Source organism: Macaca thibetana, chromosome 5 (assembly GCF_024542745.1).
Source record: "Macaca thibetana thibetana isolate TM-01 chromosome 5, ASM2454274v1, whole genome shotgun sequence".
In the NCBI taxonomy this organism is placed as follows: domain Eukaryota; kingdom Metazoa; phylum Chordata; class Mammalia; order Primates; family Cercopithecidae; genus Macaca; species Macaca thibetana.
Genome location: NC_065582.1, coordinates 128,833,110 through 128,855,133, shown reverse-complemented (window position 1 = coordinate 128,855,133; position 22,024 = coordinate 128,833,110). Strand labels below are relative to the sequence as shown.

At 43.0% G+C, this 22,024-nt stretch overlaps 1 protein-coding gene across 11 annotated transcripts in view; it reads right to left on the bottom strand.

Moving 5' to 3' along the window:
* Positions 1–678: 678 nt before the first annotated feature.
* SHROOM3 (shroom family member 3) overlaps positions 679–22,024 on the bottom strand; it is a 350,091-nt gene continuing 328,745 nt past the window's right edge. For all 11 annotated transcript variants that reach the window (XM_050790811.1, XM_050790812.1, XM_050790813.1 and 8 more), the window contains 3 exons: positions 20,140–20,290; positions 6,478–6,750; positions 679–1,660 (listed from right to left, as the gene is read on the bottom strand). In XM_050790811.1, the coding sequence (XP_050646768.1) occupies positions 1,292–1,660; positions 6,478–6,750; positions 20,140–20,290 (793 nt within the window). In that variant the 3' untranslated portion in view covers positions 679–1,291. The remainder of the gene's footprint in view (positions 1,661–6,477; positions 6,751–20,139; positions 20,291–22,024) is intronic.

The window sequence follows — 22,024 nt, the reverse complement described above, 5'->3', positions numbered from 1 at the left end:
GCCACCAGCCACAGATCAAACGTGAAATAACAAATCTACCTACAGCACAGCCTAGGATGTACCATCTGCTCAAAGTATTAGGCTACTGCTATCTCCAGTAGCTGTAAACATAGCCTGGCTGCCAGCCCATAACTCCTCAGCCTTCCACTTCGTTTCTATAGGCTTACAACTGGAGTTACAGAGTAATCTCTGAAATGTTATTATTGAAACACCATAAAGCAAAGTCAGTCTTCAGAGGTTAAGGAGGGAGTTCTTAATCAAAGTGTGGTTGACAGGTTTGACATTTTAGAAAACTTTTTTTTTTTAAAGCATCATTAAAACAGTCTCAATAAACAGGCTGTGTTTAGCCCAAATCTTGTTCAGGAGAACAGCGTGGGTTCCGTTTTGAATTTTGTTGGATTCTGGATGTCCTCCTCCTATGATATAGGTCTGAGAGTTGTTGTCTTTCTTAATAAAATTTAGCTTTGTTTCCCCACCAGTGATAATGACATGAAGCACTAGGAAATGATGCAATAACCGCAGTGCATGAGGCCTTCCTCCTGGGGAAGGTGTGATACAGGAAAAGAGCAGGGGAACAGGACTCCCCCATACTCGGTCCAGTGGAAGTGCAGAATGCCTGCTTGTGTTTGTAAAAATAAGACAGGAATGTTAAGAAAAAGTCTTCACGCTCAACGTGACTATCTTTGGAATTCATTTCATTAAGGTTTTCACAAAATACAAAGCTCAAACGTAATCGTCTACGTCCACCACAAAACAGAATCAAATAAGTGGTTAGCACAACAAACATAATGATCTTTTCCATTTTAAAAAATATAAATAACAATGTTCAAGGTTTTACAGTTTTCTTAGTGTGTGTCTTTTTAAGGCTTTATGTTGCAGACCCTTCATTAATGGTACTTGTACCCTGCCATCAGGATACACTGCCCACCAGCAAGGAAGGCCACTGTGGATACATTCCTGAGGGGGACACACACTGATCCATGTTGCCTCAGCCTGTTAAAAACTAAATGATCAAACACCCTCCAATCAGTTCTCAGTTTCATTAACTTTCTTTCTACTACAAAGTAATAATAGAAAGGGGTACGTGTCCAGCAGCATTCGAGCTCTCAGAAGATCAATCAGGAAGGGCAAGAAGGAAAAAGGCTTCCTCCTGGAGAGAATTTTTTTCCTTTCATCCAGAACAAACACCAGTAACCCAGATAGTTCAAACAGTGGTTTGTACTGAAACATTTTTCAGATTAAATAGTGTTGAGAGAAACAGTGATCTTTTGGTTGGGTATTTTAGAAGAGGTTAAAGTGGAGAGGTTAATGTTGGGAAAACACCACTGAAAGTACAGCCTCCAGCAGGAGTGGGCTCACTCGTGAGGTTTGGGGGCAGAGCCAGGGCCCCAGCCTTGGGAATGAAATCTGAGGGCAGGCTCTCCAGCAGACACTGGACTTGCTCCTGACCCAGCTTGATCTTGTCGTCCAGTTTCCGCTGCTCAATGAGGAGTGTGGACTTCATTTTCACGAAGTGCTGGTAGTCCTGGAGCTGCTCCTCTGAAAGGTAATTGGCCAGGATGCCCAGCACTATCCGCTCCCTGCGATCCAGGTTCTCCTTCAGCTCCCGGGCGTCCTCATGCTGACCAGCCAGGATCTTCCTTTTCTCGTAGAGAGAACTCTGCCAGGGAAAATCGGACAGATCAATGAGGGCCAGGGAAAAGGAGAAAAGAGCCAGACTCCCTGCAAGGACACCTCTGACAGAACTGGGAAATATCTAAGCTCTAACCCTATTGTCACTCCTAAGTAAGGAGGCTAACTTTTTGAAAATCAGCTTATTATCCTTATATTACATATTACAGCATTCTCTAGTTTATAACATCATAGGGTAGCTTCAGTTTGAGAGGTGTTACATTAAATTGGGGATAAAATTGCTTTCGGATTCTTGACTTTAAAACCAATAATCAGCTGGGCATGGTGGTTCACGCCTGAAATTACAGCACTTTGGGAGGCTGGGACGGGTGAATCACTTGAGGCCAGGAGTTCAAAACCAGCCTGGCCAACAAGGTGAAACCCCGTCTCTACTAAAAATACAAAAATCAGCCAGGCATGGTGGTGCATGCCTGTAGTACCAGCTACTTGAGAGGCTGAGGCATGAGAATTGCTTGAACCCAGGAGGCGGAGGTTGCAGTGAGCCGAGATTATGCCACTGCACTCCAGCCTGGGTGACAGAGTGAGACTCTGTCTCAAAAAAAACCAAAAAAAACCCCAAAAAAATCACGGTACCTTGAGTATATACACTAATATGGTGGTTCTCAAGGTGTGGTTGCTGGACCAGCAGCAGTGGCATCACCTGGGAAATTGTTAGAAATGCAAGGATTCAGGCCCTCTTCCACCTCCTGAATAAAAAACTCTGGAGGTGAGGCCCAGTAACCTGTTTTAACAAGGCTTCCAGATGATTCTTTTGGGGCTAAAGTTTGAGAACCTCTCCCTAATTCATAATAACAATGAGATCATCATATTTCCCATCTCTAAAGAAGTCAGTTTCTATTTTTTCAGTTCTCTTTTGCAGGCCTCTGAATCTAAAATGAGAGAAATTCTGTTGAACAATGATGGCAATGTCATACTCTAAGAGTTTCTTATGCTTCTCTGTGATATTGTAGCATACGTTATCTTTAATGTGGTTCTCTGTCCAACATGCTGACACATAATATCATTTTTAAATTAAAAAAAATTTATATTTAACCATTCAGACATTTTAGGCAAAGTAATTGAGGAGACAAACCCACAGCCAACATTATACCGAACAAGGAAAAGTTGAAAGCATTCCCCCTGAGAACTGGAACAAGACAAGGATGCTCACTTTCACCACTGCTATTCAACATTGTACTAAAAGTTCTAGCCAGAGCAGTCAGGCAAGAGAAAGAAATGGCATCCAAATTGGTAAAGAGGAAGTCAAACTGTTGCTGTTTGCCAATGATAGGATCCTATACCTAGAAAACCCTAAAGACCATCCAAAAAGCTCCTACATCTAATAAATGAATTCAGTAAAGTCTCAGGATACAAAATCAACGTACACAAATAAGTAGCACTGCTATATACCAACAGCGACCAAGCTGAGAATAAAATCAAGTGAGCAAACTTACTTGTATTTAAGAATGGAGGCGTGCATGTAAGTGTTGAATTTAATTCAGTTCTAGAACAATTTATCTTGCCCTAACTAGAAACTTCTCTAGTCTTTCTTATCTCAGATATCTAGAGCATTCATCCAGGTGGCCCAATAGGCAACTTGGAATTATTTTCTGCTCTACCCTTCCCCTCATCTAACATACCCCTTGCTAATCCAAATTCATTCTCTAATTTATTCCCTCTTCTCTATCCCCAGGACAATTGTCTACATCAATAGCATAAAACCTCCTTGTCTAGACTATTACAATGAGCCTCCCAACTGTTATTTTAACATCAATCTTGCCCCTCCCCAGGCTGACTAAGTCACGAAGTTAGTTCATGACTCTTCCCGACCTACAGGCTGAAGTCTAAAGTCTAGGGTATGACTGCAGTAAGGTCTTTGTGATGATTTTCTGTGCTGGATATTGTGTCTGCCTCTCCAGGTCCACTCTCCTCTGCCCTGTGCTGAGGGAATCTGAACTCTAGGGGTTGCATCCACTGGGCTCCCATGCTGTCTGGATTTGACCACGGGGAGTGATGGAAAAGACTGGAGAGTGCAAAAAGAAATTGTGGCATGTATCCCTGGCTGCCTCTGTGCCAGGCTTTGAGTTAGTGGCAGCTGCATTCTTCCACCAGGGCCTCAGTGCTGTAGGGCAGCTACAGCTATGGTTCTGATCAGGGCTCCCTTCCCCTTGCTCCTTCAGAAAGAGGCCGATAATGGCTTTGCTGCTGATGCTAGCTCTGGGTGAGAGACAAGGGGAGGAGCCCTCATTACCCTTTCCTGGTTTCCCCCTTAATCCTTCCCATACCTTCTTTGAACTTGCTTCTTTATCCCTTTTGATGGGGCCATGTACTTTCTGTCAGTTTCTAATATTCCTATAGCTCACTTTTTTTTTTTTTTTTTTTTTTTTTTTCCGGAGACCGTCTTGCTCTGTCATCCAGGCTGGAGTGCAGTGGTGTGATTTTGGCTCACTGCAACCTCCACTTCCCAGGTTCAAGCAATTATCCTGCCTCAGCCTCCTAAGTAGCTGGGATTACAGGCACGCGCTATCACACCCGGCTAATTTTTGTATTTTTAGTACAGACGGGGTTTTGCCATGTTGGCCAGGCTGGTCTCAAACTCCTGACCTCGTGATCTGCCCGCCTTGGCCTCCCAAAGTGCTGGGATTACAGGTGTGAGCCACTGCGCCCAGCCTTAGCTCACTATTTTTAAAAACAAACCAACGAAGCAATCACTGTATGCTCTAGACATACCAAACCACATGCCAATCAATTCTTAAATATGGCATCTCTTTCTCGACTTTATCCATGGTATTTCTTCTAAATGGTGAGGCCCTTCACCTCTCAGTCCTCTTAGAATTAAGATGTTCTTCTAAACTGTATTCATGTGCCACTGTGTGAAGTCCTTCCTGCCTTACACTCCCCCAACTAAGAAGCGTTTGGTGGCTGTTTCTCACTATGCTCCGCACCAGCACACAATTGCTCCTGCATGCTGCTTTCCTCCATAACTTGTGAGTTCCTGGAGAGCAGGGCCGGTGTCTTAGCATTTGTCCCCAGCAGACACAGCACCTCATATTTGACAGGCTACTGTTAGCTGTTTGTCGAGTGGAAGAAAGGAGGAAAGGACACACTTCTGAGTTAGGTAGTATCAGACAATTTCTAGATAAGGAAGCTGACTCAGCACATTGACATGAGGTAGATGCTGAGAGTGGTGCTGCAGAGTTCCTAAATGCTGAGTCACTTTCCTAAATGATTAGGATCCAGACTTTTTCTAATCCTTTTAAAATCTATTTGAAAAAGGACATCTTTCCTTTTAATGCAATATATTAGAAATTATTGGAGAATCCATGAGAGCAATGAAAAAGAAAGATGGTATGGTAGGCTGGACGCGGTGGCTGATGCCTGCAATCCCAGCACTTTGTGAGGCCAAGGCGGGTGGATCACCTGAGGTCAGGAGCTCAAGACCAGCCTGGCCAATATGGAAAACCCCGTCTCTACTAAAAATACAAAAATTAGCTGGGCGTGGTGGTGTGAGCCTAGGAGGCTGAGGCATGATAATGGCATGAACCCGGGAGCCAGAAGTTGTAGTGAGCTTAGACTGCGCCACTGCACTCAAGCCTGGGTGACAGAGTGAGACTCCGTCTCAAAAACAAAAAAAAAAGAAAAAGATGGTAGCATAGACAAGAAAAGGAGCCCCTTTTCATGGCTGGAGTACTTTCCATCTTCTAGCATGTATGTACACACACACACACTGTGCACATATATATAAAACAATTGTGTCTACTGTTTGTTGTTCAGTATCAGGAAGGTAGGATCTGTCTGCTTTGCTCACAAATGTATCCCAGTTGTGCCTAGTCCACTAAGTGACGCACACAAGACCTCCACTAACTATTTGCTGTACAGATGAGTAGACGAAGAATGCTCTGTAGCTCTGGAATTCTGTTCAATGTAGTGATACAACTTGGGGTCTGCAGTAGGACTCCTATCCTAGCTCCCCCACTGGGCTGTTGTGAGGATTCCATGAGACTGCACATAAGCTTGCAGTGCCTGACAGGTGGAAGGTCTTGGTGAACTGTCTCCAGCAGGGTCAGCACTGTTACCTGTCCCCCTGTACCCTCCCTTCAAGGAGGGGGTGCAGTGGAGACACCCCGGTGCATCCTCATTGAGTGCCTGTGGCCCCTCCTGTAAGATACCCTGGAGCCTTGAGCCTGTGTTCCTGCCCCCTCCCTGTTTCAATGTACTTATCATGTTTTTATCTTTTTTTGAAAGAAAGGAAGGAAGACAGTTGGGAGGAAAGAAACTCTGGTGCCTGTGGTTTTCACTTTCCCAAGAATTCCGTGAACCTTAAGTGTCAGCATTACATCTTTTTTTTTTTTTTTTTTTTTTTTTTTTTTTGAGGTGGTCGCCCAGGCTGGAGTGCAGTGGTGCAATCTCGGCTCACTGCAACCTCTGCCTCCCAGGTTCAAGTGATTCTCCTGCCTCAGCCTCCCGAGTAGCTGGGATGACAAGCATGCACCACGGTGCCTGGCTAATTTTTGTATTTTTAGTAGAGATGGGGTTTCACCATGTTGGTTCACCATCTTGGCTAGGGCTGCCTTGGGCTCCCAAAATGCTGGAATTACAGGTATGAGCCACCACACCCAGCCAGCATTATATCTTGACACAGAAAATGCCTTCTCTGTTTCTTGGTTACCTATATATGTATTCTCTCCCTGCCCCAAACATATTGCCACAAATCCTCCTGAGAGAAAGGATGGCGTCTAATGGCACCTCTCTATGTATGTGGGCTCTGAGGGAGAACCTATTGAACTGCATCACGAGGCCACCTACCCTTTCTTCATTACTGGCATCTTCACCAAGGCCGCTAAGGACATTCTCAACACGGGCTAGACGCCCTGAGAGGGAGAGCAGCAGGTTGACCACCTTGTCCAAATCCCCTATGAACATCCTATACTTGTCAAACTCATTGGGCTTGCAGAGCTCGCTGATCAGAGCCTCCACCTCTTCTCCCAGAGCGTTGTTGAGCTTGATGTCCATCAGCAGGCTCCCCTTCGCCTCCTGGAGGGTCTCCAGCTTGTGGGTGAGGCTTCCAATGAGCTCAGCCTGAAATGACAGATGAGACCGCAAAGATCAGCCAACAGGAGGTGCCAGTGGAAGCAGGAGTCACCTGCCCCAGCCGCCTTCTGTCATCTTCAAGGCTCAGCTGAATACCCTCCCCCTCCTCTATATGGAGTGTCCCCCAATATTATGCTATAATAGCCTTCTTTCCCTAAGGGTCTACCATTGCTTTTCTCTAAACCTCATATGCCAACACACAACCTTGTAATGTTCTCCATTGTGTCATGCTATGTACAGCTTTGCCTTCTAACTGGTTTCTTAACTATTTTAACTATTTTTTTTTTTTTTTTTGAGATGGAATTTTGCTCTTGTCACCCAGACTGGAGTGCAATGGTGTAATCTTGGCTCACTGCAACCCCTGCCTCCTGGGTTCAAGCAATTCTCCTACCTCAGCCTCCCAAATAGCTGGGATTACAGGCGCCCATCACCATGCCTGGCTAATGTGTGTGTTTTTAGTAGAGACGGGTTTCATAATGTTGGCCAGGCTGGTCTTGAACTCCTGACCTCAAGTGATATACCCACCTTGGCTTCTCAAAGTGCTGGGATTATAGGTGTAAGCCACCGTGCCTGGCCAACTACTCATTTTTAAAAGTCCTTTTAAGACATGTTCTCATTTGATCCTCATGACAATACCATGGGTAAGTAGGCAGGTAGAGTAAACAGTACTCTTATTTTACAAATACAGAGGCCAAGGGTCAGAGGAATTAAGGGATTCGCCCAAGGTCTTAGAGTTGAGTTGAATATTAACTATAGCTACCATTTGTAGAGCAGTTGATATGTGCCATACATATGGAGAAACTCTACATTGATTATGTTACTTAGTCTTCCCAGCAATCTTACAGTAGATACTGTTTTATCTACCTATAACAAGGGAGGAAACTAAGATGGCCTAATGGTGCACACGTACCATCAGGTAGGGCTGCTGTGAACTCAAGTCAGCCTCACTTTAGGGGCCACCCATGTATAATTATTAGAAATTGACACCAAGACCTTTATCAGAAAGTCAACTCCTTGTTCTACCTCCCCTGTCTCCAGTTACCAGAGCTGTGCAATTCGACACCTTAATTTGACACATATTTTCATACTTATAAAACAGTGAGGCAAATACCCAATATATTTAACTGAAGGAAGGAAGTAAATGTCTTAGTGGCTTCTAGTTTGAATTCATTTATATTAAGTGTCTACTGCTTCTTTTGCAAAACAGAAATTAAACTACACGGTTTTTGTAATTAGTGTCTCATTTTTCTCTTAGCCTAAAATAGCTAGATGGAAAGAAAACAATGTTTTTTAGTTAAAACTTACTTTTTTTTTTTACCACTAAAAAGGTCCCAGCTCAACTGCACACACACACGCATTCTCTCTCTCTCTCTCTCTCTCTCTCTCTCTCTCTCTATATATATATATATATATATATATATAAAATCAGTGTGTGTATATATACACACACGCCCCAAACTGGCTTCAACTGGAAACTTGGTTAAACATAAAGGTTACGACTTCTATGTTGGACGTATATGTTCATTTTAAAGGAAAAATAAATGAAACAGGAAAAACCTATTTTTGACCAACAGAATTGAAGGGTACTGACAACTTGTGTATTATTTCAATATCAGCACCAGAGAAGGTCCATGAGGAATGTAATCACAATGACTAGGGAAATATTTATTTCTCCACAATCTGCCCATCTTGGAGTTGGAGCATCAGAGGTACTTCACAAGTGAGTGAGGTTCATAATGTCCTTGAAATGTCTAAGTTCTGGCTTTAATGGTGACATCTTGTTTTCTCAATCTGCCTAATCCTAGAGGCTGCAGGTGGCTAAAAAATTCACATCCAGGCCAGGCGCAGTGGCTCACGCCTGTAATCCCAACACTTTGGGAGGCTGAGGTGGGCGGATCACCTGAGGTCAGGAGTTTGAGACCAACCTGGCCAACATGGTGAAACCCCATCTCCACTGAAAAAAATACAAAAATTAGCTGGTTGTGATGGTGGGCATCTGTAATCCCAGCTACTAGAAGGCTAACGCAGGAGAATCGCTTGAACCCAAGAGGTGGAGTTTGCAGTGAGCCTAGATCGCACCACTGCACTCCAGCCTGGGTGACAGAACGAGACTCTGTCTCTAAATCAATCAATCAATCAATCAATCCATATCTGCTGCACCATCTCATCACAGGTTATAATCTTTTTTTTTTTTTTTTTTTTTTTTTTTTTTTTTTTGAGACGGAGTCTCGCTCTGCTGCCCAGGCTGGGGTGCAGTGGCCGGATCTCAGCTCACTGCAGGCTCCGCCTCCCGGGTTCACGCAATTCTCCTGCCTCAGCCTCCCCAGTAGCTGGGACTACAGGCGCCCGCCACCTCGCCCGGCTATTTTTTGTATTTCTTAGTAGAGACGGGGTTTCACCGTGTCAGCCAGGATGGTCTCGATCTCCTGACCTCGTGATCCGCCCGCCTCGGCCTCCCAAAGTGCTGGGATTACAGGCTTGAGCCACCGCGCCCAGCCCACAGGTTATAATCTTTGGTTTTCCTCAAGCTGTTAAAATTGCTTAATATTAATTATTTAAGTTTTCTTATCTTCTCCTGGAAAAATTTCATTTTCCAAAAAAGCAATTCCGGCTGGAAGCTATGAAATTTACCTGCAAGGTAACATGTTATGTACCTCCAGCAAAATGCCTGGCAGGGTGTGATGATCTTTCACTGTGATATCAGCTCATATAGAGAAGATGGCAAGGATACTGAAATGCAAAGCAACAGGAAAAATAAACACTGCATGCTGTTGTACCTCCCAGCATTCCTGCTGGACTGGGTTAAGACAAGTCAAATGTCATCATTCCTGTTTTTCAGATAGATGAGAGAGAATGTCATCTACGTGAAGTCAGCCCAGGAATTTTTAACTTGTAGGGTACATTTCCTAGGCTTGTTGCTCTAGATGTTACTGGAAGACACTTAAAGACAACCGGGTTATACCAAATTGAAAGAGATAGTTATCACGGCAAAACATTCTTATCACTCCACCCTCAGGAAAAGGCCTTCTGCTCATTCAAATTTCAGGCGTCCATTTCAACCTCATGTCCTGAGAAGCAGAATTTCTAGAATGTCTAGAAAATGCTTTTTAAAAACTAAATAGTGGAAAGAAACAAGGTGCTTTTTTTCAGCCTGTTTTTCATTATTTCTATTAATGACTTTTTTGGAAACTAGTATTATGTGTTGTCATTTCTGGAAGGAACTAAAACACTTATTAAATTATTATTTCATGTGACCTCATTGTATTTAAAACTCCTCCTGTGGCTCTCAGAGGCTGTTTTTGTTTTGTTTTGTTTTGTTTTTTTGAGATGGAGTTTCGCTCTTGTTGTCCAGGCCGGAGTGCAATGGCGCGATCTTGGCTCACTGCAACCTTCGCCTCCCGGGTGCAAGTGATTCTCCTGCCTCAGCCTCCCGAGTAGCTGGGATTACTGGCACCCGCCACCATGCCCAGCTAATTTTGTACTTTTAGTGGAGATGGGGTTTCACTATGTTGGTCAGGCTAGTCTTGAACTCCTGACCTCAGGTTATTCACCTGCCTTGGCCTCCCAAAGTGCTGGGATTACAGGTGTAAGCCACCGCGCCCAGCCAGAGGCTGCTATTTTAAAGGATGTGTGTGATGCTTATCAATTTGCAAATGGACAGAAACCAAGGATAAGTAGTTTGCTCTTATATGTGGGGGTGAGTGATGAGAGGAGAGAACTCTTCCTTTCAAATTTGCTGCTGAACTCAGCTCAAAAGCTCTCGCGGGCACTTAAGCAGATCAGCAACACTGCAGGGTGGCCCTGAGGTGAGCATGGCTCAGTGGACTGGAAGGATCAAAATAACTTGACCCAGCTGAACTGCAATCAGGCTTCAGACACAGCTGTCCAACCTACCTCATCTTTCCTTCCCAGACCCTGTTTTGGTTTTCAGAGACATCAGTGCTGGGCAGAACCATAAATAAATCTGTCACAGGAGCATGTGTGTACCCCAGGCTTCACGGTACAAGAAAGAACAGAATGAGATGAAAATGTATAGAAGTGACGCAGGGAGGCTTCTGTGGAAAGAACCAATATACATTTTGTGGCATTCTGATTTTGGAAAGTTATTAATATTTGCTGGACTATAATGTGACATCTCACAGCTCAGCCATAGATGCTAAGGCCAGAATTACTGAGTGGTCACATCAGTCACTCCTGGCTGAATGTTCCTCAGGTAGATGGCATTTCAAATTTTTTTAAAACCCTAACAAGCCCCTTAAAATATGAGAATTTGAATTTAAAAATGCAATTAAGAGGGATTTGAGAAACTGACAGCAGCAAGAGAAAGCTGGCTGTACTAAATAGCCATTTCTTTGCCAGGCAGATCTCTTCCAAAAAACCTACCAATTTCTACCAGAATAACTCACCGGGGGAGGGAGAAGAGGTGTGTTTTGTTTTAAATAACACACTAGTCTCTCAGGAGCTACTTAATTTGTAAAATCATTTATCCACTTCTCATCTGGCATAAACTGTTAGCTCACCCTGTGTGAGATGCTATTTATAAGAGTTCTTCCTCCAAACATAGCTTCGCAGACCCTTCCTCCCACCTCATCCTCTGCAGAAAGGTCCTGCTGGACCCTTCCCCACTTCCTGCCTGCAGCAGGATGAACACTGGACAAGGAGGCAGGAGGATCTGACATAAAATTCGGCATCAGGCAAGTCACTTGACCTTCTGTGTCTCAGTTATCCACAGCAAGAAGAAAATAATGCCTGCTGAAAACTAATAATAATGTCAGCTCTTTCTCTGTGCCAGACACCATTTAAGTGTTTCACTATTCAATTACTACTTGCAACAACCCGCTGAGAGAGGTATTATTATTATCCCCATTTACTGATGAGGAAAGTGAGGAGGATAGAGGTTATTTAACTTGTTCAAGGCCACACAGCTGGTAAGTGACAGAGCCAGGCTTAAATGCAGATCATCTGGCTTTCATCACTATATTAAAATAGCTCATAAGAATACTATGAGGCTCACACAAGGCTGGCGGAAATCACAACATATGATATTAGTTTCAAAAGAAGTCATAATAGAAATAAAGCCCTGAGGATAAAAAGAAAAGCCTTGTTTCTTTCCACTATTGAGTTTTTCAAAAGCATTTTCTAGAAATTCGACTTCTCGAGACATGAATGTTGAAATGGATGCTAGAAGTTTGAAGAGTTGAAGGCTGATGCAATCACTTTGGAAAATATGAAAGTATTATACACATTCTAATTATTTTTTGTGCAGTCGTAAGATTAGACAACAATTTGAAGGTAACACACCACTCATATTAGATAGATGTCTGTAGGGGGAATACACCTTCCCCTGACAAGACCACGTCACCAGTAACATCACTCTACACACACAGTTGGCCTCTGTGTGTCTCCGTCTTAAGAGTAATTAGGACTACTAGCCAAGTGGTTGGGATTCAGGAATAGAGTGGAATTCAGCTTAGCTTGTAAAAACTAGGATGAGATAAAGCCATTTCTACCATATAGGCTTTGCTGGTATCTTTCTTTCTTTAGTCTTAAAAGGAAGGATGCAGGCTGCAGCAGCCATTTCTGCTTTCTTTAGCTGAATTTCACTCTCAGTGAGACAGAGGCAGTTTCTGTCCTAGTGACAGCAACTGGATCACAGCTCCATCCCATGTTGTGTAACCTCATTAAAGCAGAAGGATCACAGGGACCTGGCTGCCATTTCAGATGTTCTCCAGCACATTCTCTATCAACAATGGTTCTTTACCATTTCCTCTCAGGAAGGCTTATGGCCAGAAAGCCACCCAATCTACTCAAGGTCTCTTGGTTGCAGTTAGCAGGGATCTTTGATAACCCACTAGAAACAATACTAAATTTCTTCAAATTTAACTAAACTCATCATCTCCTCTCCCCCGAATGGCCTCCCACTTTTCCGTTTGAGTTCTGACAGTTAGCTAGGCCTGGGGCTTGCGAGTCACCCTTGACTCTTTCTCTTTCCCATTTTCCGCATCTAATCTGTCACTAGGTTCTGCCCATCTTACTCCTACTCTTTTTTTAATGGCCCTGTTTCTCACTGATCCTACTGCACTGGCCCTGAGACCCATATCACTACTTTCCCAGAGGGCTATGAGACCCCCACGTCCACCCTCCTCCTGTCCTCCTCCACACGCAGCTGCCAGAGTGACTTCTCTAAAATGTCCCTCTGTCACAAACCCTGGGGCTGTGGGGGCCAAGACAGCACCAGCCCACTGCAGCCTTTCCTACTTATCACAATTAAAATCTCTAGATTCTGAAGAGGACTCTGAAAAGTTCACCATAGCAGTGATGGGGGAAGGCAGTCAAGCCTGAAGTGCAACCCATAATGGGGGTGAGTGAGTTTCCTGTTTTCTGTCCTTGATGTTGTAGCTCTGACCCAAGGACAGGCCCAGTGCAGAGCTGCTCAGAGGCTACAGTAGCAAAAACCCTGCCTTTAAAGCCAGAGGTCTAGGAAAGGGGCCTCTGTGAGCTAGTGTGGAGGAAATCCTGTCCTTTTCCAACCCGCTCTCTTTTCTCTTTTCTCCCAGCTCTGTCCCCAAGGGTGGCTGCACTCAGAGCTGCGTTGCACAGCTGGGCACAGGTTCTCGAACCCCAAGAGAAAACTCTTCCCTCTGGCCAGAGGAACTGGGAAAATGAGACCCTGTTGTCCAAAGACTGTGAGGAGAATCCCCGTTATCCTTCCCTCTTTTCCAGTGAGGGTGGTCCCGGTCATGCAGAACTGCACAGCAGCACAGAACACCAGGAGAGCCTCTCTCTCCAGCCAGAGAGTGTGGGGCTAACACTGGACAGGAGAGAGCTCATTTTGTGCAGGAGCAGACACAAGTCCTCGGCACAGTTTCAGTCTACACGTTTGTGGTTATAGCCACAGCAGCACAGCAAAGGCTTTGAGAAATGACACTCCAGTCTCAGACTAACCTCTGCAAGAGGCACACGTGGGACAGACTGGTACAATATAGCAATGGCCCTGAAAATGGAATTGACATTGGAACTACCACCCAAGGGTAATACAGAACCTGCGGGCTAAACTTAACTAGGTTGACTGCCTCCTAAAACTAAAGCATAACAAAAAGAAATTCTCTAAAGGATTCTAACAGAACTCAGTCTCACAGCATAATATTCAAAATGTTCAAAATACGATACAAAAATTGCCCAGTATACAAAGAACCAGTGAAATGGTGACCAATTCTCAGGGGAAAAGGCAATGAACAGATGCTAATGCTGAGATAACCCAGATGTTGCCCAGGCTGCAGCTCAGTGGCGTAATCAGAGCTCACTGCAGCCTCGCCCCCCCAGGCTCAGGTGATCCTCCCACCTCAGCATCCCGGGTAGCTGGGATTACAGGCACGTACCACCACCCCTGGCTAATTTTTTTTTTTCTTTTTTTCTTTTTTTTTGTAGAGACCGAGTTTCACCATGTTGACCAGGCTGGTCTCGAACTCTTAGACTCAAGGGATCTGCCTGCCTCGGCCTCCCTAAGTGCTGGGTTACAGGCATGAGCCACTGTGCCCAGACTCTATAAGAGTCTTTAAAACAACTTTGAAAAGAGGCACGTTCTCAGCAAAGAAATATAAACTATTTTTTTTTTTTTTTTTTTTTTTTTGAGACGGAGTCTCGCTCTGCCGCCCAGGCTGGAGTGCAGTGGCCGGATCTCAGCTCACTGCAAGCTCCGCCTCCTGCGTTTACGCCATTCTCCTGGCTCAGCATCCCGAGTAGCTGGGACTACAGGCGCCCGCCATCTCGCCCGGCTAGTTTTTTGTATTTTTTTAGTAGAGACGGGGTTTCACGGGGTTAGCCAGGATGGTCTCGATTTCCTGACCTCGTGATCCGCCCGTCTCGGCCTCCCAAAGTGCTGGGATTACAGGCTTGAGCCACCGCGCCCGGCCTAGAAACTATTTTTTAAATGTAAATTTTAGAACTGAAAACTATAATATTTGAAATTTAAAAAAAATAATAACTGGCAGAATGGAGATAGGTAAGTCAGTGAACTTGAAAACAGACCAATAGAAATTATGCATTCTGAAGGACTGAAAGAAAACAGATAAAAAAAAAAAAATGAACGGAGCTTGTGGGACATGAACCGTCATTGAAATACTGTGTCACTAGTCACTAAAGTCCTGGAGTGAGAAGGGAAAGAGATTAATGCATTAAGAATATTTGAAGACAGAATGGCTGAAAACTTCCAGAGTTTTGTGAAAGACATAGATTTACAGAATCAAGAGGCTCAGCAAACCCCAAATACGATCAACTCAAAACTAAGTCCGTCCACATCATAATCAAAATGCTAAAGACTAAAGAGAGTGGCCAGAGGAAAACAACACATTGAATACAGGAGGAGCCAATATTTAAAGGACTGCATTTTTCATTAGAAACCATGGAAGCAAGAGGAAAGTGAACATTTGTTAAGTACTGAAAGAAAAGAGTCAACCCAGAATTCCACATCCAGGGAAACTGTCCTTCAAGGGTGACAGTAGAATAAAGACATTCCTAGACGGAGAAAACTAAAAGAATGTGTTATCAGCAGACCTATTCTAAAATAAATACTGAAAGGAAGACAGACCAGAGGGAGAGCTGGAACTTCAGGAATGAAGGAAGAGCAGCAGGAATGAGCAGCTGAGAACCAGTGATCTCCTGAGAAAAGCTGACTCAGAGGACAACAGATTCCTTTTGCCTTTTGAAACATTCCTCTAAGTTTCTGAAGCCAAAGCCTGTTGGCCTTCAGAATAGGGAATCATGTGATCGGTTTAAGTAGAATTTTGCTTAATAATAAGGCAGGCTTTAGTGAAAAAATTGACAGCTCTGATTATTTGCACTGTCTTTAGTTTTATGTGTATCAGAAGTTCAGACAATGAAAGCTTCATATTTTAACTGATACTTACATTTACTTGGAATATTATTCATCATCTAGGATATATAAATAGAAATATCAAAGTAAAACTAAAGTGTTATTTTTAATTTATAAAATAGTTATTAGTAAACCAAGACTCTAGTTCCTAGCCTAGATATATATCTTAGGTTATTAATAACTTTAAATATTAAATAACAAATTATTACTTTGCAAAAGTTGGTCAAAGGCTACATTCTACCTCAAAATAATATTGGAGAATGGATATTGACCAAGTTTAATTTTTCTAAACCATCATTAGAAAAGCTTTTTGTCTTTCAGGAAGAAAACTGTATTTTGCTGAATATATTAACAGATGCTTTCAACAACATCACTTATTTAAAACTTTGTATTTCCAAACCAGATATGTAAATGTAAGCGATACTGATGAAAATTCAATTACACATTTATAAACTACAAGTTTATACTTGTAGTATTACAACAAACTAAATCTCAAAGCGTTCTCCATTGTCATATGATAAAATCCGAACTTCAGCATTTCACACAAAGCCCTACATGACCTTATGACCTGCTGGCTCTTGTGAACCCTTCCAGCCTCATCTCGCACTGTTTGTGGCCCTCCTTTGTTATTTTCTAAATTTGGTAATTTTTTTTTTTTGAGACAGTGTCTCACTCTGTCACTGAGGCTGGATTGGAGTGGCACAATCTTGGTTCACTGCAGCCTCTGCCTGTTGGGCTCAAGCGATTCTCCCCTCAGCCTCCCAAGTAGCTGGGACCACAGGTATATGCCATCATGCTCAGCTAATTTTTAAATTTTTTTTTTGAAACGGAGTCTCGCTCTGTCACCAGGATGGAGTGCAGTGGCATGATCTCAGCTCACTGCAACCTCTGCCTCCTGGATTCAAGCAATTTTCCTGCCTTAGCCTTCCGAGTAGCTGGGATTACAGGCATGCACCAACACACCTGGCTAATTTTTTATATTTTTGATAGAGACAGGATTTCACTATATTGCTCAGGCTGGTCTTTAACTCCTGGGCTCCAGAAATCCTCCTGCCTTGGCCTCCCAAAGCGTTGGGATTACAGGCATGAGCCACTGTGCCTGGCCTAAATTTGGTGATTTTTTATTTAATCATGAGCCCTTGTTACATTCCAAAATATCAAACTACTTGAAGCACCCTTCTTTACCATACACATTCTATGCTTTTTCGTATCTTTCAGTTTCTCCCTACGCTTCTCCTTTTGTCCCAAATGCCCTTTTTCTTCTGACTCCCGTCGATACATTCTTCAATGCTGATCTCAGGTTTTATCTTCCTGGAGGAGGTAAAACCTGACTCTACTCTCTTGAGTTAGGAACTGCTCCTTTGGGCTCCCCCAGCACAGTCCATGTGTCTGTCAGAAGATCAATAATGTATACTAAAATAATCTACCTCCCTTGCCAGTCCAGAGTTCCAGGAGAGCAGACACAGTGTCTTATTCATGTTTGTATGCCCAAGGCAGAGCACAGTGTCTGAAACAGAGAAGGCGTGTTCTCAGTAAGTGTTTATGAGCCTAACATTTTACACTCACAAAGTGATGCAAACCCTCAGGCCACTTGCAGCCCTAGAAGACAGGATTGAAGGAAGAAGGAGAAGGAACCAAAGGAAATTCTAACTGGACGTGGAGGCCTCATTAACTAAATAGCCTTTTCTCATCTTTCTTTTTCCCTGAAGAGCCAGATAAGCCCATGGGGCAAGTGGATATCATCCCCCTGGTGCTGTGGGCAATATTTTCCACAGTGAAGAGAGAAAACAAATGTGAGCTGTTCTTCCTTGTAAGAGTCTGATTTAGGAAAGTGCCTAGCCTTGTTGGCAATAAGGCACCTTCTCACTGAATATCTTAACACAAAAGATATCAGATGCCATCAATATTTGCATACTTACATGACATTGCCTTTAACACTTCTCTAATAAGATATGATATGCTCTTACACCCTGCAGCTTAAAAAGCACATTAATATCCATCAGTTAATTGGACCCCACAACTATTATGTGAGAGATCATTACCACTTCCATTTTATAAAGAAAAAAGGGTCAAGAAAGGTCAAGCTAGTTGCTTAACTTCCAGATTTTTTTTTCTTCTGAATTCTAATCCCATGATGTCCCATCCAAGTACTAACCAGGCCCGACCCTGGTCACCTTCTGAGATCAGATGTGTTCAGGATAGCAAGGCCATAGACTCTAATCCTAGAACCTTTCCACAGTGGCCTTCTGGATATTTTTCTTCAGTTAAACGGTAAAATTCAACTTGGGAGTTTTGCACTTTATAACTTCATGAAATAAATGTTTATTGAGCATGTGCTAGGTGCCAGGCCCTGGTTATGTGGCTGTGACATTTCCTCTCCCTAGGATCCCTTTCACCCTGAGTGGGGTTTTGTCTTCCGAAGCCCGTGACTCCTCAAAAAGGCACTCCAAATGATTCGAAACTCCTCAGTCCTCAAGTCACAGACACTGCTGTTCTCATATTTTTGGTTTAAAATGGGTTTTAACTGGTTTTAATCTCAAACTCTAGCTCTGGTTAGTTATACCCAGAGAACCTCCAGTTTAGCTCAGTTCCCAGGGCAGCAAGGTTTAAAGGCAGCTGACCTGGGAGCAATTTTTAGCAAGCTTTAGGGTCAGAAACACATAAGGTTAGATCTGACTTTAGCATCTATTAACTGTGTGACCCCAGCCCTCTAATTCTCATTAGCATAAAATGTGGCCGTACAAGTGTCAGAGGAGTTTTGTGCAAATAAGATAGTACAGCATTGTGTTGAAAAGAAAACTAAACACATAGCCCGCACTTGGAATGAAATACATGCTACCTATTTCCCGTGAAGATGAATCAATTCTCTCTTTCTTCATATTCTCAATCTAAAAATACTTTTTGCCACATAATGCTTCGTGTGAGAGGGTGATAATTGAAAGTGATGGGAAAACAGTTAATTGGGTACACATGGACATAAATATGGGAACAACAGACACTGGGGAATAAAAGAAGGGGAGGAAGGAAAAGGGACAAAAGTTAAAAAACTACTATGGGTACTATGCTCACTACCTGGATGATGCATACAATCATATAGCAAGCCTCAGGATCATGCAATATACCTTTGTAACAAACCTGCCTATGCCCCCGATTCTAAAAAGTTAGAAAAAAAAAACCACTTAAAAATTAAGATAGGGAGGAAAAGCAATGAGTATTTGCCACACTGCAACTGTCAAGCAGGTATGCCCACAGGCAGAAAACAAAAAAACTGTGTAAAACCTTCAGTTAAAGATGCCATGGCAACCTGGTACATGTAAGGGTATATACATAGCTCTCTCTTTGGGATAAATATAGACAGACCAAAAGCCAAGTGGTCTTATTTGCAATCAGGGGACCCGTTAAATGAAGTGCTTAGCTGTGCTGGGGCAGGTACATATCAGGGGTATACAATGACAAGTCTGTACATAGGAAAACTTTGGGCTAGCAGGGAACTTGCTACTACAATGGTTGCATCAGCATGTTAGCCATGAGCCAGAGGTGCTGCAAAGATCCCTCCTGTCCAGTTACCCTCTGCTCCTCGGGTCTGTATCCTATGGTTTCATTCCAACAGACAAGACAGCTTGGGACACATTGTAGAGCAAATGAAATAAAATGACCCTAGAAAGTTTCTCCTGGAATCAGGATCACTGAAAACCACTTACATTCCAGGCTCAGAAAGAAGCAAGCAAGCTTTCCTTTGCAGCACGCATGCCCGAGCTGCATAGAGAGCTGCAAGCACAGCAGAAGGCAGCCCCTCTGGTGCTATAGAGAATGTGGAATGGCGAGAACTTTCTCCCCTGCAGACACAGCCCAGTTTAGATCTCCATGGCATGTGGGAAGACAGCAGCAGCACCACGGTCATTTTTTAAGTGTCTAACATTTGAAATCTCTGTAGGAGTATCAAAAGCTAACAACTAGATTCCAGCCCTGCACTTTCAAGCTATTCACTGAAGTCCTGCAAAGAGGGCTGGGGAAGATATAAAAGTTAATATTACTTTTTCTCAGAAGTGTCATTTGACAATTGGCCTCCTTCCCTAAAAAAGTTTCTAGATTTTTACATTTTCCTTTTGACCATGAAACACGAAAATTACACACACCGTTGGCACTGGCCAAACAGCAGCTGAGAACAGTGTCAGGGTCCTGGTGCTAGATTAGGAGGCTAGGTACTTGGGTTCAAGTCCTGGCTATGAGACTTCTAAGAAATAATCCCTCTAAGTTTCACTTCTGTTATTTGTAAAAATGAAAAGGACAGTAGCTTACCTGCCCTGCCTACTCGCAGAAAAGCTAAGAGGAAATTGGTTAAAGTGCCATGTAAATCCAAAAAGTCTAATGATTTTGGTGCAATTTGGTGATGCGACAGGTCCTTTCCCCACCTGCCTCAAGAGGCCCAGTCACCACGCTGATTACGTGGACTTTGTCGATTTTTCTGGGGAAAGCAGAACAAGGGCATCCCATTCTTTATTTACCTTCTTTTCATTGACATCTGCCTGTTCCTCTTCCTCATTCACTTCTGCTGGCATCTCTTTGATTTTGTTCAGCAGCTCAGCCTTGGGAGCAGACACACTGTAGTAGGCAGGGCAGTTGACCAACATGCTCACTGCTTCCTTGTCTTCATTCCTGGGCCAGAAAGAGCACAAAGTACAGCCACACAGAGCATGCCAGAGGCTTTGTTTCACTGCAGACGTCAGTCCATTCCGAAGCGCATGACAATTCTATTTAATTTCTTTCCCAGAAATTAGGATAAACTAGTAACTGTTAAGTAATGAGTGATTACTATGTACAAGGCTGTTGAAGCCAGGCAAACCTCTCTGCTTTTGTGATTCATATAAGAATGATACTGACTCTTTATTTCAGAGAAAGGCAGTGTGGAACCATGACTCAATCAATGTGAAAGTATTTTCAAGGTGCTGCACAAACCTCAGGTTTTAGGTCAATTATTTCCTATGTAATCTTTCCAGTGCCTACTATGTATTGTTGCTTGAACACACAAAAATTTTCCTTCTCAAGTATGCCTGCTATCCCATATAAGCCTAGGAAATCTGCAGTTTGCTGGTCCGCAGTGAACTAATACAAGATATAAAATCTACTCATTGATAATATAATAGGGATGTTTCAAGGCTGAAGAAAAAACTCGGAATTGAGAAACCTGCTATCTAGTGTTCTCTGTTTTACCACATTTGAGTTGCCTTTCAGCCTATAATTCATATTCTACCCACTGAATAAATGACTCTATGGAAGTAAGATTCTCTTGGAGAGGAACTTTATTCAATCTTGTGATATTATTTAACATCTAGCCCACCATTTTACTATGAAATAAGGAACCACACACACAAAAATCATCTTTACTAGTTAACTGTCCCAGTAAGCAACAATGACCACATTTAATCCAGTTAATTGAAAGACAGGGAAAAGATTTTCTAATACATTTTTGTTTTCAGATATGTCCACCGCATTACAAATGGGATTCTCTGGCATCTGACCAACCCTCACAATGGCTACTGGCCATCTCACGCCCAACAGGACAATGCTTATTTCCACCAGGAGATGGCGCATGTCTTTTATTTATTTATTTTTTAAATCCCCAGGAAGATCTCAGTGCTGCAAAAGCTACATGACCATTCTGCTTCTAAACTGATGAAGTAAACATGTATTTTCAGTGGTAACGCTACGAAATACTTTGCTAAGGATATTACTTTGGTCCTTCTACAGCCAGTGGTCAGAGAACAGAATGACCATACTGCAACCACCCATGGCGAACTGACTGGCACATCCACAAAAATAGTATCTTTGGGGTCCCCATAGTACCCAGTGGATTACTTTGCACATTGCAGGTGCTCAGTATGTGTTTGCTAAAGACATGACCCTGGATAAATCACTTCACCTCAATTAGTCTATTTCCCAAATCTGAAAATAAAAGCGGGGGAATGGACAAGGTGACAGGTAAGGCCTTGAATGAGAAGAGCTTCTGACAACATGACAAATAGCTTGTAAGTATCACACAGCTCTTTCCTTTCTCTCTCCTCCACAAAATGAAACGTGGTGGTCCTGTTAGTAATTTAGTTAGGATCAGTTGGAAATTTTTAAAATGCAATCCTAAATTTGGATAAAATGTTCTGTTTTTATTTAGTCTGGAAGCCACTAACTGCTGAGTCCCAGACTGTCAATCCACAAAGATTTCACTGAAAATTAAAGAGAAAATGAAAGCTACTCAATCTTTCTCATAGTAGTCTTTTAAGGAAATAAAACATGCAAGAAAATACTGCAGTAACCCAGGAGAAACGAAAAGCATCAAAAACACGAACTGCACACTGGGGCACGTGTTAGTTACATGGCTGGTTCAAGAAGCTTCAG